The following is a 17,038-nucleotide window of genomic DNA, read 5'->3' as shown; positions in this document are numbered from 1 at the left end:
AAGAAAATTAACTAATTCATTGAAAGGAGCAATAGATGGTAGAAAAAAGAAAGACTTTTTATTAACACGTGGAGGACATGGGGTACATGCTTTGCTGGGCTCTATGAAATTTGGAGAATCAAAGTCTTCTGGTCTTTTACTGTCTTACGTCACCTTGGACAAACAGTGTACCTTTTCTCGGATTTTTATCTGTTGTCTTTATCAGTGCTGTTTTAAAAATGTCATCCATCTAGGTATTGAGGCACATGTGAGTATTGTATTTTCCTGGTCTAACAGTCTCTTGAAAGAACTTGCCTGTTTTTTTTTGAAAGAATATATTAATTATATTTAATTTATCATCCCTTAAATTAATCTCTCTATCTAATCTATAAAATTATTAGTAAGAGAAATAATTGGTTACCACAAAGGATGGAAAATTCATCATTGGAAGTCCTTATTCCATAAAGTTGCCTAATGATTAATATCTTATTGTAATGCTAAGGAAACAAAATTAAATATAGGAAAGAGCTGGTATTCATGGTGTACATGGTAGGTTTTAAAGCCCGTGAACAAGATTTCTGGTCAGTTTGCCAGACAGAACAAATGCAGAACACCACCCCACCCCATCCCTATTCTGCAAATAAGTGGAGGATAAAATTTCACCAAAAGCGACTTTTAAAATGACAGATGATCTCAAGAAAGGGAAAACACAGGTATTGGAAAGGAGGGGAACTCAGGGTAAGCAACGTGAGTGACCAAAGTCCAGATGGCGTGTAGAGGCATGAGACTCGGGGTGGTAAGAAGAATGTCTGTGGGTAACAGAGAGCGACGGGAGGGGATGAGTCCCCTCTGCAGGCATGGTGCGGGGAGGGAAGGGACTAAGTTCCCAGGGGAAGCCGAGGCCTGTGAAGGTGCCATCCATGGAACCAGGCCAAGAGAACCCCACTTGTGGCCAGAAGCAGTAGCAGGAAACTTGTCTCTGTCTGCAGTTGCGAGAGAAAGGAGAGACCCCAGTGGCTGGGGAGAGCCGGGCTTGTGCCCCACGGGGTATAGAGCTCAGATTCGCACCCTGAGTGCCACGCCAGGTTAGGAGCACGCTGTGTGCCCGACACTTCATTCTTCAGGGGACGGGGATGGACTTATGCTCAAAAGTACGTTCAAAAGATGAAGGACAACTGGCACTAGTATTTAAAGGAAAAAGGAGGAGGAGGAGAGACAGGCAGGTTTGGGAAAAAAAAAAATCAAATAGAAATTCTCAAAATGGAAGATAGTTATTGAACTACGTGAACACTGTTGTGTTGGTTGAAAATTGTCCTGCTTATTAGTACATTGTCTCATTAATATATGGTTCCAGATACAAATAGCACATGGATACATACTTTTTTTTTTTTTACTGTACAATTATCTGAGGAGGTTTGCATAACAGTCTCTCTATCTGTTTTAATCTCATTTTCTTTAAAGTGGAGATTTAAGTCTTTTATCAAATGATTTATTAAAGACAAAAACTCACATGTCATTATTTGTGAGAAACTCTCTCTTTTATGCATATTTGGTCACCCTTCTGTGCTCTTAGCAATCTGTGGTTATAAAAGTAATCCTGTCATTCCTTGTGCTGTTAAGTGTATGTTTATATATCACCCATTCTTGAGCTCTTCCAGGCAGCCTTTCTTCCAGTTTTTAATCACTCCTTGGTACACAGTAGACCCCACAATATTGTTGAGTAAAAGAACGAAGACTTAAAGTCATCCAGTTTCACTGGTAGCTCTATGTATTAGACCCCAGACCTTAAAGAGGCTCCCATCAGTTGTATTTCAGTAATGTGTCTGGCTGCAATCCTGATGTTCTGACCTTAGACAAAAGCTTTTGTAAGCATTTAGTCATTGAGATTGGAGCCTTGAGAAATCTGTTGGCCAAGAACTAACGAGTGTAAAATAGGTACAGGATAATTGAATGATTCTGCTTTTTAAAAGTCAACATCCTTGTACGCTGTCATGGGGTGGGGAAGAAATGTGTTGAGAAGAGCAGAAAACGGCATCAGACAAGAATGTGTTTCCCCTTCCTTGCTCTGCTGTGTTAGAGAGGAATTTTGTTTCCATTTCTTAAAGCTAAGGGACTAGGATGAGCTAAGAAAAAAGGATGAACTGTCCACACAAAACTAAGGACTTTATTCCTCAAATATAATCATTTAGAGGATAATAGCTTTTTCCACTAATTAAATTGCAGAAGGAAGGAAAGAGTGGAACTTTTAGTAATAAAGAGGAAGCAAAAGTAAGTTGAAGGTCTTTATAAAACTAATAATAGAAACTAAGTTGGAACTAGATGGGTAAGTAAAATATACTTTAAGCAGAAAGATGAAAAGTTTCTTAGGAGTCTTGGTAAGTGTTTTGTGGAAATGTAAGGCACATTTCCAGAGTTTAGCTCAGTCTTCTTAAGATGTAGTTTATCTTTCAAACACCTTCTGATTTGAAATCAGGCTCAGTCTGTTAATTTCTTGTTTGATTTTTCAATAAAACTTTCCCGCTAAATAAGTCTGTTGATGGTAAGATAATTTTCAAGGTCAGAAATTTCCAAAGAAGTTAGACTACATTCCTAAATTAGGAATTATTTTTACCCTAATTGGTTCTCCTGTATTTTATATTCTGTGACTGGGCCGTTGGTCCTGTTTCATTTGCAATAAAATAACATTTAGCCCATTTGAAATAGTATAGTTAAAACCAATATAAAAATGTTCATTTTGTCATGTATTTTATTGAAATGTAATATAAATTGTGTTTATTTTTTTTTATTAAAAAGCCATGAAAATTATTCACAATAAAAGTGATTGCTGATAAATTTCTTTCACAGAGCAGCATGAAATTCCAAAATAAAATATAGTTTGGGACTCAAGAAATTAGAAACATTTGAACTCTTATGAGGAAAAAAAATATTACAAAATGCTAGGGAACTAGTTTAAATGCTGAGGGATTTGTTTTAACTTTGTAGCTATTGTTTTAATTTTATAGCTTATTGTTATTTTAAAGCACATGTAGAAATTCTTCTGTAAACACGCTTTGGTGAATTTATACCAATAATTTCTGTCAATGAAATTATCAATGTTCTCTTCTTATACCAGGTTGTTGGTGTAGCCCAGGCCATCAACAAGAAATCAGGAAATGGTGGGACATTCACTGAAAAAGATGAAAAGGTACCAAAACTTGTGGCTGGTATGATCTCATTAGGAAGATGCTTTCTCTTTAGAGTGTATCAGTTCAGTTCAGTTCAGTCGCTCAGTTGTATCCGACTCTTTGCGACCCCATGAATCGCAGCACGCCAGGCCTCCCTGTCCATCACCAACTCCGGGAGTTCACTCAGACTCACGTCCATCGAGTTGGTGATGCCATCCAGCCATCTCATCCTCTGTCGTCCCCTTCTGCTCCTGCCCCTAATCCCTCCTAGAGTGTATAGACCTTTGGAATAAGCCATTGTCAAAACTGTTGATCACAAAAGCAGTATGGTTTGAAAGGATCTGAAATGTTCAGAGGGGTCTCTTTTCCTCTGGCTAAATCAGTACTGACCATGGTCCTCAGTCAACAGAACCCCCACCCCCAGCCTGACCCCTCCCTCGCCACGCCCCCAAGCCTGCCTCGCCATGCCCCCAAGCCTGCCTCGCCACGCCCACAAGCCTGCCTCGCTAAGCCCCCAAGCCTTCCTCAGGGCTGTGTGCATGCTGGGGCTATCCAGAGAGTGATGTGATATTTTAACTCTCCCGTTTATTTTTTCATCACTGGTATAAAGAAATTCAACATTAAATTAAAAAAAAAAAAACCCTAAAGCACTACTCCAAGTTCAGCACTCCAGGTCTGCTAAAAATTGGAATTGCTTCCTGGTGAAGCAAATTTCAGAATATTTTATAAGCTTTGCACACAGACGATGGGGCGCCAAGGTGTGAATTCAGGCTGGATGATGTGAATTTAGCTTCAGAAAGAGCGGCAGTCAGCATTATTTTATTACCTTTCTCGTCCAACTCTGGAGGGATAGTTTCCTTGCACCACATCGATGTGTTTTCCGTTTTAAGGACGGAAGCCCTTAAACCTGTTTATAACTTCATTCTGTCTGTAGGTTTTATTATTTCTCTTCCTGGATGTAATTATATGTATATCATGGCACCCTCTGAATTCTTCCTCTTTAAGCCCATTGCTATTTCTGTCCCTCCACTGAAAATTAGTAGGAACTTTTGGAAGACATTCCAATAAGACAGAGTTATTTTTGTCTCCTGCTGTAGGCTGTATTGGCACTGGTGTTGGTCCCCATGCCTTAATTGCTTCGGAACATAGCAAGTACCTTTTTAAATGTGTAGTAGTCATCTGCATCCTGTTAATGACATCTGAGAGTATTTGGTGGGAAACATGGTCCTAGATTGGCTGTTTATTCCATTATTTGTCTATAATCCATTCAGGTAAACCCCTCTTGAAAGATTGTCATTCTTAGTCTGTATCATCTCTTGGCAGAATAAATTCATGATTGTGAATAAAGTATGCCACTCCTTTTAATCAATAATTAGTATAACTGTGAACACATCACCTTGGTATAGTATTGTGAGGGTGATAGGCCCGTGTTTAAAAGAATATATTTAATATTTGCAATTTAGTATGGGATTGCTGTTGCCAGTATTCTCCTAACAAGTGTGTGAGCTTTCAGTTTGCCCCAGTAATAAGGTACAGACTATTTTTATAGTCTTAGCTTAAATCCAAGTCTTAATATCATTTAGAGACTACACCAACTTTTGCATAAAGTGAATTTCAATATCAAATCATGTAAAGAGATCTCTGTCTCCTCTCTTTCTCCTTGCTTATTTTACAACTATTTTATGACGTTAGGCAACTTTATTAACACTTGTCATCTACTGATTATATCATTTAGCTAACACTTGATTTGCATCAGTTTCTAAATTTATGCAGAATAAATATCTACTGTGTTTATTTGATGCTGTTGGTTTTTTAATATTTATTTGAACTATAAATATTTTTGGATGTTGTTCCTGTTTCCAGCAATATAACAAGACAGGTTTATTGACAGTTCTTAACTTGGCTGTTGTCTGTTTTCTAGGACTTTGCTGCTTACTTGGCATTTTGTGGAATTGTTCTTCATAATGCTCAACTCTATGAGACTTCACTGCTGGAGAACAAGAGAAATCAGGCAAGTCTGATTATAAAGAGAGAGTATAGAAATTCTTTTTAAGAAAATGGTTAAATTTTTATATTATATATATATCATACAGATTCAGTTTCTAAATATTTTAACTGTTTCTACTGTTTGTTCTGATAGATATTTTTTCCATTTTGTATTTTTCTGTGAGCTATTGCTTTATCACTGTTAACAGGTAAAGATTTACTTTTAACTTTACACCACCCTTTGTCATCATGGTACCAGTATTATGATGTCACTGTTTTAAGTTATTGAATGAATTGCACTTGTAATATTAAGGATTTAGTTCTTATTTTATCACTTAGAGATGTCATCTCTTGATTCCCTGCTGTATAAGATAAGGATCTCAACATCCCTCATCTCTCCTTCCCAATTACTACTCCTTACCTCTGCTTTTCCTATCTGGACTTCTTCTTTTATGTTGCCCACACTGATAACATGTACACAGATGGTCTTCAATTTACACTGATTATTTAGACTTACATTTTCAACTTTGTGATGGTGCAAAAGCTATTCACATTCAGTGGAAACCATGCTTCACACTTTGAATATTGCTCTTTTCCTGGGATAGTGACACATACTCATGATGCTGGCTAGCGGCAGTAGCCAAAAGCTCCTCGCAGCCACGCCATCATGAGGGTAAGCAACTTCAAACCATTCTGTTTCCCACACAGCCATTCCAGTTTTCACTTTTAGTACAGTATTGAGTAAATTCATTAGGTATTCAATACTTTATTATAAAATAGGCTTTGTGTTAGATGATTATGCTCAGCTGTGGGCGAATGTAAGTGTTCTGAGCATGTTTAAGGTAGGCTGGACTAAGTTGTGATGTTCAGGTGGTTGGGTATATTAAACAGATTTTTGACTTGCAGTATTTTTAACTTACAATGGATTTATCAAGATGTGACTCCATCGTAAATTGAGGAAGAACTATATTGTTCTACGACCATGATTAACTTTTCTAAAGCTTTGTCTGGATTAATTCCAAAGTTGCAATTTAAAATAAAGTATTTATAAGTACTGCAATATAAATATTGCTCATATTACCTTTGTTATATAATTTAGTTTTTCTTGTTGATTCTGAAATTTATTCCTTTTTCCTTGAACTGTTTGCACTGGTGTAGCCTCAAGTTATTGCTCTCTCCCCACAAACTCTCCATTATTTAGGCATTCTCTGGAGTTCTTCTTTTTCATGTAGAATCTCCAGATTGAGATTCTCTTTCTTTCTCCTTTCAAGCAAACCTGTTTCTCCTCATGCCTGCTGTGCAGGGTTCATGGTAGAACTTTCCCTCACTGCTTTCTTAGGAAGGCTCCATTAGTTATCCACTGGATCCCAGAACTCCTTCTTTCTCAGTTTACTCCTTTGTTCTGTTGTTGCACATTCTTAATTAACTACTTGCAACAGGTATTGTGATGTGAGCACCTTACATGTATAAAAATATTTATTATACCATCCTGCCAGTTTGGCTGGGTATAAAATTCTGCATTGAAAAATGTTTCTCAGAATTTAAAGATAATGCTTTGTCTTCTGCCAGCATTGTATTGTTCTGATTCCTGGAGCTCTTTTTTTATCTATAAGCTTTTGGGATTATTTCTTTGTCATTGCTCTTGTAACTGAATTTCACAATATGATTCTTGTTTTCATTCATCATGCTTGTACCTGGTCATTCCTTTCAGTCTGGAGATGTAAGCCCTTAGGTTTTACGTATTTCTTTTTCATTATTTCTTTGATAATTCATCCCTCTACCCTTTAATTTCTCTTTTTAGAACTTGTGTTAATAAGACAGTGGACTTTCCATGGCTTTCAACTGCAGCATATTCCTAACATCTCCCTGCTCCAGTCTCACCACTCATTAATCCAGTCTTCATTTTATGAAAATGAGGTGATCTTGTCCCTTCTCTACTGCAATCCATCACAGTCCAAATGGCTTCAAAAGACAGGGCTTTCGGGATTCTTGCTCCATTTGCCTCTGCAATATCATCTGCTTAGTTTCCCCTTTACACTCTGTATTCTTAAAAAATTTGATCAAAACATACAATATGCCAATTTCTCTCAATGTAGTTCTTTTTGACTGTGATATTTTCCTTCCTAACTTCAATGACTATTCTTCAATAACTATTCTAACTTCAATAATTATTCCTAACTGAATAATTCCTGCTCATCTTTCAGACCTCCCCTGGCATAGTATTGCTTCCGGTAAATCTTAAATAATAACCCTTCCTCGGCCCTCCATGCACAGATAGTCCTGTGAGACTAGATGAAATTCTCTGGAGTTAAAGGAAAGAGACATTATCAGGAAAAATATGAAAGGAACTCTGAAAATTTTGTTTATTTAGGAAAACATTTATTCTGTGAAAATGTTGGCAATGTTGGTAAATGTTGATCTCAGAAGTTTGGATCAACAAAAACAATAGTGTGTTTTATGTATCAGACACTGTTCAATGTTAACTTATTTAGTCTTCACAACAGCCCCATAATTTTGGTACTGTTTTTCTCATTTTCAAGAAACTAGATCACAAAGCCTGCAGGAGGAGAAACCAGAATTAAAAACTCTTGGCTCTGACTTCAGAGTCCGATCATAACCACTATACTAATTGTACTAACAATCAATAGGGAAGTTTTCTTTTTAAACTTGGTTTTAATTTGTTAGATTATATATAAACCATTTACAACCCATATAAGTCATTGTATTGCTTTAATAATTACTAAATCAGAGCTCTTAATTTTTTTGTCTAGGTGCTGCTTGACCTTGCTAGCTTAATTTTTGAAGAACAACAATCATTAGAAGTAATTCTAAAGAAAATAGCTGCCACTATTATCTCTTTCATGCAGGTGCAGAAATGCACCATTTTCATAGTGGATGAAGATTGCTCCGTGAGTACAGAGTATGACTTTTTTATTTTTAGAAAGACAGAAGCTTACGGTCCTTAAAGCACTGCTTTTAAACCTCACGTTGGCCTCAGAACTCCCTCTCAAGTCCAGCTGAACATGGTTGTTTATGTAAAGCTGATTAAAGAATGTGTCGTTTGGTTGGAAGGGGGTAGAGGTGAGGTTGGAGGGCGCCCCGGTGCGCCCTCACCTTGTTGACCCTCCGCTGAGCAGTCACCACTGAGTGTCAGTGGGCTGCTTTCGTCAGGCCTGCACTACCCTGATGGGGAAGTGCATCGTCACGGCAGCGTGCAGGCCTTTTCTGCCCGGGAATAGCGGTGCCCTCTTGCTGTGAGCAGGTAGACCAGTTCTGCCTGTTTATTCTGAGTGGAATGGGATTGTGTGGAAATCATAAGGCTTGGCCCAATGGAGGCAGTGCTGTTAAAGGTACCTGTTAGTCCCAAATTCTTCCCACCAGGGAAAGTTGCTTAAGTATTCTAAGAGGTAGATTTCAAGCCATTGATTTGCATGTAAAGCAGTAAGATCTGTGTGGAAAGATGGCGTGTTCCCATGGAGCGCTGCTTACTTACAGGCCAGCTGACCTTGCTGTGAGCATCAGCACCTTTGGCCTAAGGCCGTTTTCTTTTCTGCAGTTTCTTTTCCTTCTTAACTGATGAATCACTGCTTTTGGTATATTTCTTTTTGATGTAGTTGTTTGTTTTCTTTTTCCTTTAGACCCTGAGAACATGCTCTTCGTTGGTGGGTTGGGAAAGAAAATAGGGATTCTTGCATAAAGTCAGTTACAATCTGTATAGGATATTTGAATTGATTTTGGTTGGGGGGGGGGTGGAGAAATGAGCTACAGTCCATAGGATTACAAAGAGTCAGACATGACTGAAGTGACTTAGCATGCATGCATGGGGGGAGAAAAATAATAGTTTTTTCTATTATTTTATTGAAAAAAATTATTTTTTATAAATATAAATAAAATATATTTTATTTATAAAAAAGATTTTTAATACTTATATTTTAAATTTTTAATTATTTTATTAGATAGGAAGACAAGACTGTGTGCTATAGCATTATTTGAATCATTGTGTTTGTGTGTGTATAACTCTCATTAATAGGAAATCAAATGAGAATTCACTGTGCTGTAAGATAATCAGTATTCTCATGGAAATTATTTAAAATATTTTCACTCAGTTATAAATTCCTTAATATAGAGATAATTACAAGATTGTAGCTATCCTTCTGAAGTTCAGGTCTGAATTTAATGCAGTATATCAGTTCACCATTTTTGCTCTGTGACTGCTCTTTGTCATTTAATTTTTGAAAGTTATACACAAGGGCACTCCGTTTTTAGACCATTTAAATATCACTTTATTTAACATTCAGCTTATCCTTCTACCAGTTAACAGCTATCATGGCAGCAACTGACTGGTATCAGAGTTGCTTTAAAGTATAGCTTTAAAGTATAGCTCAGCAGTATGCCCATTAATCTGTTTTGCTCACTTTTTAAAGACTTAATTTGTTGGGGGTAGCAATTAAGTGACTTGATGTTCATTTATACTGTGATTATTTTTTTATAAAAAACATTTCAACACATGAGCAAAAATCCAAATGTGAACAAGAAAAAAATATTACTCATTTCTTCTGTTCCCACATTAAACTGATATCATGTTTTATTTGTTTCCTTCCAGTTTTTTATTCAGTTATAGTATGGGTGTAAATATGTATGCTGCTTTTCAATTTAACTTCAAAAGTACATCCCTTTGTTGCCAAAATCTTCATAATTTAATAATCTCATAAAATATTATTGAATTATGTCTTTTAAAAAAAAAAGACCCAAGAATAGCAGTGAATATATGCATAAAGGCTAAAACTTGAGGATTTTGAATAAATATAGAGAAAATTTGAAGTTAACATGTTCATTAACAACTGGCAGAAAAGCAAAAACAAATAGTACTCAAATAAGTACTTTTGTAGGTCAGTATCAGAAACAATAGGAGCATGGTTCTTAGCAACGGGAAGTAGGTTTGAGAGTGTCATGAAGTAAGTACTTGGGTCAGTTTTGTCTGAGAAAGTGAAAAAATACAAGAAGTGGTGTCTCAGTTCCACAGACTTGTATGTCTGTGTCTAGATAGTTTTCAGTGTATTCTCAAACTTATTTCTCAGTATGTGTTGTTGCTCTGTTTCCAGGATTCTTTTTCTAGTGTGTTTCACATGGAGTGTGAGGAATTAGAAAAATCGTCAGATACTTTAACACGGTAAGGACTTACTGTCTATCTGTCGTTTTCACATGTACGTAATGCTGGTTACATAGCTATTTCACGACCTGTTGAAGACACAGAAGCTGCAGTTGCTTTTTTCCTCCTACAAGTAACTTCATTTGTGAAAATACTTTACTATTTGACGTTATAGTTCCAGGATTTTTCCACTGCAGTTGACCTGTTGGAGAATTCTTTCACAGAGTGAATAGTGTCACAATTAGTCTAGGCCTGGTACAGTGTTTTCTGGGAGCTGATTCATTTAAGACCCACAGACATATATTTCAGATATATTTTTGCTTTGTACTTTGGGCCCTCGGTGAAAATTTGATAGGCTTCTGAGTCTGTTCAGATTTGGAAACAGCCCTGGGATTTAACTGACCCCAGAAGGGTGCCTGCAGTCTCCATCACACCAGTACATGTATGCATGGCAAGAATCAGAAATCTGTTGTAGTTCATTTCTTTTTCATGTTCTTTGTAATATTAAAATTTGTATTCATTTTTTGTTGGCTGGTACACAGAAAAAATAGAAAGTCCAGGTTATATGTATCAAGGTTATAGACGTTACTGGCCCAATTTTATACATGCTTTCTGAAGAACTTTAAAAAGGATTTAGAGTTAACTAACAAATGTTCTTTCTCATATTTTTGTACCCTTAGCAAATTACTGGTGGTGGTTGCTTAAGCAATTGGGTAATCCCAGGAATATAAGTCTGCCAGGGTCAAGCGTCAGGAATTCTTAGGCATAATGCCATTTGTATTTTTCATTATTTATTTCTTTCAATTATTTCACTCCCTAAAATAATTCATGTCAATTTATACTACCCCTTATTAGTGATATTATAATTAAAAGCCACATATGATCATGGAAACAGAACATTATTTAACTTTACCATCGACGTTAAAGTTCCAGAGTTTTTACTCTACAGTTGACCTATCAGAGGATTATTTCATGTTGGTGAATGATGTCACAGTAATATCCTCAGGAACCAAGTCCCTTGGCGGTAGTTCTTTAAAAACAACCTCTGTGCAAATCTGTGGAACATTCTGTAAGATAACTGGCCTGACGTGAAGTGAAGTGAAGTTGCTCAGTCACGTCCGACTCTTTGCAACCCCATGGACTGTAGCCTACCATGCTCCTCCGTCCATGGGATTTTCCAGGCAAGAGTACTGGAATGGGTTGCCATTTCCTTCTCCAGAGGATCTTCCCAACCCAGGGATCGAACCTGGGTCTCCTGCATTGTAAGCAGACACTTTACCATCTGAGCCTCCAGGGGATAACTGGCCTAGTCTCTTCAAAAAGTCAACAGTCATTGGATAAAATGGAGGGAGGGGCTGTCCTTGGACATAACAGCCAAATGCAGTACATGAACCTTGATTAGATCCTGCTGCTAAGTCACTTCAGTAGTGTCTGACTCTGTGCGACCCCATAGACGGCAGCCCACCAGGCTCCCCCGTCCCTGGGATTCTCCAGGCAAGAACACTGGAGTGGGTTGCCATTTCCTTCTCCAATGCATGAAAGGGAAAAGTGAAAGTGAAGTCGCTCAGTAGTGTCCGACCCTCAGCGACCCCATGGACTGCAGCCTACCAGGCTCCTCCGTCCATAGGATTTTCCAGGCAAGAGTACTGGAGTGGGGTGCCATTGCCTTCTCCGATTAGATCCTAGTTAAAAGCAAATAGCTGTCAAAGACATTTGTGAGGATAATTGAAAATCTGAATATGGACTGTATACTGGATATTGGTGTGGAATTATTGTTAGCTTTTCTTTGGCATTACTAAGGGGTTAGTAGAAGAATGTTCTTATTTTTAGTAGATTCGTGCTGGTTTATGTAAGGATAAAGTGTTAGGATGTCTTCATCTTAGTTTAAAATAGTTCAGATGGGCCAGCTGGGGAGGCAGTAGGGTGTAGTAGGGTGGGTGGGTGATAAATTAGGAGGTTAGGACTAAGCCTATATATACTACTGAATGTAAAACATAATCAACAAGGACCTCCTGTATAACATAGGAAACTATACTCAATATTTTGTAATAATCTATCAGGGAAAAGAATCTGAAAAAGGGAAAAGATTCAGTTATGTATGTGTACACATAACATATATGTATTATACACGTATATATACATATATAACATATATAATATATGTATATTGTGTTGTACACCAGAAGCTATCATGACATAGTAAATCAACTGTACTTCAATTAAAAAAATTTTTTCCTTCAATTAAAAAAAAAATTTTCAACAAAAAATAAAATATGGTTCAACCAAAAATAAAACAGTAAATATATCTAAATATAATAAAGCAAATATATCTAAATTTAGTATAAGTAAATGAATATATTTGCACATATGTAGATATAGCAAATGTGGTAAAATATTAAAAATTGTTGAATCTACGAATAGGATATTTATTTTGCTTTCAGCTTTCTTATGTATTTCAAAAGTTCACCATAAAAAATTGGAAGAAAATGTTTGTAATAAAAAGCTGGAAATAAAATTAAAATCATCTTTGTAGGTCATATAAAGCCAGTCTGAGCTTGCAGCTGCAAGAGCAAAATGCTTGAGTGTGCAGCCTGGTTTTGTCCCAACCTTCCTCGTTAGAATGGACCCCATGGACCAGTGTGGGGTCTGCAGAAGCTGTCTTCTGCCCTGTATGCCCTTTCCTTTCTTCTTCTCTTCCCTTTCATGACATTTCCTGTCCTTTTCTGTGCTCCCCATCAGGATGGAGAAACTGTTGACTCTTGTGGTTTAAAGTTGTTACTTTGTTAAGTGATTGCATTTAAATCAAAACATTATATTAAGAGTATTATTTTACCAATATGATACAATGAAAGACCTTTTCTTCTATTAAAAGTATTTCAGGAAGCTCCAAAGGAGCAGATGTAACTTGGGGACAGATAGGGAATGTGTTTGACTTGCGGGGTACACCTGACCCAGGCCGTGAGTGCTGACCTGGGTGTGCAGTGGGTATTCAGGGTACATAAACCATGGAATCTCTACCCCAGAGATGTTTCTGCTACCCTTCAATTTTTGTTTCATGAAATTATATCAGAATAACTGACCTTTATTTCCCTTTTGGCATTGTTGGTCATGAACTGAACTTTATTTCCCATCTCCACATCTGTTCTTTCCTAAGCTTCTGTGTGTGTATTTTCTGGCATATTTAACATTGCTTTAGTGGATTTTGAATCCTTTTTGAATATGTGATAGTATGCACATGTCCTGGTGAGTATATATGTATCTTTCTTAAGTGCTGGTATTGGGCTGTACTGCCTAGGTCAGTTATGAAGTCTTATTCTTAGGAGGAACATTAATAGATACTATTTTAATTTTATGACACCATAACATTTTTGTTGCTTTTTATAATGAACATTTTAGAAAACTTTTAAACATTAAATATTTGATTATTTTACTTTTGGCTTGCATAAATAATGATTACTATGCACACAAAAATATATATACATGTTTATCAGTTTATATATATCCAGAGGAGAATAGGAAAATGAGTATGATATGCATATTAAATGTATAAAATGATGAGAATTCCCTAGCCGTCTAGTGGTTAGGACTCTGTGCTTTCACTGCCGGGGCCTGGGTTTGATCTCTGGTTGGGGAACTACAATTGTGCAAGCTAAGAGGCACAGCCAAAAAAGAAAAGAAAAATGTATAAAATGAGGAATTATCTATATTTACCTTTAAATGTATTTGTGTGGCAGCATATTTCTGTGTACTTTTATGTATTCACATTGGGATTTTTGTTATTAATTCAGATAAGTCCTCTAATTCTGATAGTTGAACAAGCCCAGTGACTTGGTGTAATAGTGACCTCTACTGGTGAATATGCATTAAAAAACTAAAATCTTACCATATATTTGATGTGTGTTACTGTCTTGTTTTGTTTCTAATGAATATCACATTCCCTCTCTGTAAAAGAAAATATATCTTTCCACTTTTAAAAAGTATTCCAAGACAGTCTTAGTGTAAAGATTTTTTTATAAAGGATAAATGTCAGTATGGTTACCTTAAAAGAGACTAATTTTACATGGACCATTTTAACTGATTCATTAACCGAGTTTATAGTAATGAAAATTATCTAACACCAGTACCTTACATTAGCTAATAGTTAGCTTTTAATCTAATGATGCAGTACGAGACCTCATAGTGATGTATGTTTTTATTTTAATAAAAATTAGATATCAGGCTTCATTTTGTGAAAACTAAAATGGTGTTTAGTAACTTTAGTTTTGTAAAAGGACTAGCTGATACTGAGCCTTGGCCAGCAGATTCTTTATAACATTTCTTAAATTTCTTATTGATAGAATTTAGGCCTTTCCAGTTTTCATTATTAAACACTTTGTCAATGCAAACCTCTTTCATGAGATGAAATGCTTGGCAGTTTGATGATGTTAGCTGTAAGCAAATCATTCTTTTTAGGCAATTATGTGTCAGTGGAAAAGCATGGCTCACTTAGTACTCTTCTAACCAACCATCTGATTAACTTTTAAAAGATAAAATAATTTATTGAAGACAGTTTTGAAATGTTAAGTATAAAAATAAAGAATAGTGAAGGTGAACATTATACATAATTATTAGAATTGTATTATCAATGGGATCAAACACAGTAAGCTCTTGGGGTTTGTAGAAATTGAGAAGTGAAGGTCATCTCCAGATGATGGGAGGTTTCAGAGTTTCCTGTGCTTCAATTCAGAGAGCCACCTAATTAGAAGGAAAAGTGAATGTGATGTTATACCATTTCTGTAAGTTCGTAATTTTAAGAAATAGATGTTTTAGTGCTATAATTCCACATTAGTTAATTTCATGTTAATTTTGTGCTGTGCTTAGTCTTAACTCAGTTGTAACCAACTCTTTGCAACCCTATGGACTGTAGCCCGCCAGGCTCCTCTGTCCATGGGATTCTCCCGGCAAGAAGACTGGAGTGGGCGCCATGCCCTCCTCCAGGGGATCTTCCCGATCCAGGGATCCAGCCCAGGTCTCCCGCATTGCAGGTGGATTCTTTACTGTCTGAGCCACCAGGCAAGCCCCGTGTTAATTTTAAATGCATATTTTATCACATAATGACAAACACATGGAATTAGTCCTTTAAGCTCATGTTCTTGGAATATATATACTACTTGTTAATTATAATTACATTGGGAAGCATATTTAAATGCAGGAACACCTACTATTTGTAAAATAGTAAAAAGATTTGTACTCCTTTAAAAAATGGTAGACACAGAGTATGAGAGTGTAGACTCTGAAATCGGACTGCTTAAGTATTTGGGTTCATCTGGCTCCCTCTATTGAAATCATGATAATAACAAAAGTCATATGTTGTTATCATCATCATCATCATCATTGTAGAAGACATTTGGACAAAGGAATCCTTTTCCAGTGTACTCCTTTCTCTTTGTAGATGCTTTTTCATTTTTCTTATCTTTACTGTAGCATCTTTTATTTTCCTGAGACTTCCATTTTCTATGAAATATTTATTGTTTTAAAATAGTTTTGTTAACCGAAATCCTGCACTTATCTCATAACCTTTTCTTGGGATTCTCCCCAGGTAATTATGTACGAAGTATTAGGAAGCCAGGCGTATCCTAGGTCTAATGTCTCTAACATTTTTCATGCCTTCTCAGATTATCAGTCTAGGCTCAGAAGTGTTCAATCTGAAATTCATCTATTCCTCTGTTACCATGGTCGTTTCCCTTTCTTTCTTTTTCCGTTGTATATAGTACTGGACATAAGTTCATTACCTGACTTGGCCAATTACACTTAACCTAAAGTGTACATCAAAGAACTGAAAGTCACTCAGTCGTGTCTGACTCATTGCGACCCCATGGACTATAGAGTCCATGGAATTCTCCAGGCCAGAATACTGCAGTGGGTAGCCATTCTCTTCTCCAGGGGATATTCCCAACCCAGGGATTGAACCCAGGTCTCGATCTGGGTTCTTGAACCCAGAAAAAGAGAATGTCTACCCATTCCAATATTCTGGCCATATCAGAGGAAGGAAAGACAAAAATATCTTGGCCAGAAATGGGGCCACGACTTCAAGAGTCTTTGTGATATCACTAGTGATCAAGAACACCATTTGAAACCACTGTCCTAGAAGCAGTTTGCACAGGCTGAGTGAGAAGGAAGATAAGAAAAGATTGGAAACTTGAGAACTCAGAGCAAGTGGACAGTTTTCCTGAGACACCACTTAATTTTGAAATGTTTCCGTCTATTCAGTTCAGGCAGTTCAGTTGCTCAGTTGTGTCTGACCCTTTGCTACCCCATGGACTGTGGCACATGAGGCTTCCCTGTCCTTCACCAACTCCTTAAGCTTGTTCAAGCTCATGTCAATCGAGTTGGTGAAACCATCCAACCATCTTATCCTGTGTCATCCCCTTCTCCTCCTGCCTTCAATCTTTCCCAGCATCGAATGAGTCTTTTCAAATGAGTCAGTTCTTTGCATCAGGTGGCCAAAGTATTGAAGTTTCGGCTTCATCATCAGTCCTTCCAATGAATATTCAGAACTGATTTCCTTTAGGATGGACTGGTTGGATCTCCTTGCAGTCCAAGGTACTCTCAAGAATCTTATCCAACACCACAGTTCAAAAGCATCAATTCTTCAGCACTCAGCTTTCTTTATAGTCCAACTCTCTCATCCATACATGACTATTGGAAAAACCATAGCTTTGACCAGATGGCCCTTTGTTGGCCAAGTAATGTCTCTGCTTTTTAATATTCTGTCTAGTTG

The 17,038-nt window shown here is 36.9% G+C and overlaps 1 protein-coding gene across 5 annotated transcripts in view; it reads left to right on the top strand.

Annotated features, from left to right (window-relative positions):
• PDE5A (phosphodiesterase 5A) overlaps positions 1–17,038 on the top strand; it is a 147,312-nt gene that overhangs the window by 63,355 nt on the left and 66,919 nt on the right. For all 5 annotated transcript variants that reach the window (XM_055588060.1, XM_055588059.1, XM_055588055.1 and 2 more), the window contains exons 4-7: positions 3,092–3,163; positions 5,065–5,154; positions 7,901–8,038; positions 10,232–10,299. In XM_055588060.1, coding sequence (XP_055444035.1) covers positions 3,092–3,163; positions 5,065–5,154; positions 7,901–8,038; positions 10,232–10,299 — 368 coding nt within the window. The remainder of the gene's footprint in view (positions 1–3,091; positions 3,164–5,064; positions 5,155–7,900; positions 8,039–10,231; positions 10,300–17,038) is intronic.

This window comes from Bubalus kerabau, chromosome 7 (assembly GCF_029407905.1).
Source record: "Bubalus kerabau isolate K-KA32 ecotype Philippines breed swamp buffalo chromosome 7, PCC_UOA_SB_1v2, whole genome shotgun sequence".
Classification (NCBI taxonomy): Eukaryota; Metazoa; Chordata; class Mammalia; order Artiodactyla; family Bovidae; genus Bubalus; species Bubalus kerabau.
Note: the sequence above shows the minus strand (reverse complement) of the source record. Positions and strands in the feature narration are given on the sequence as shown.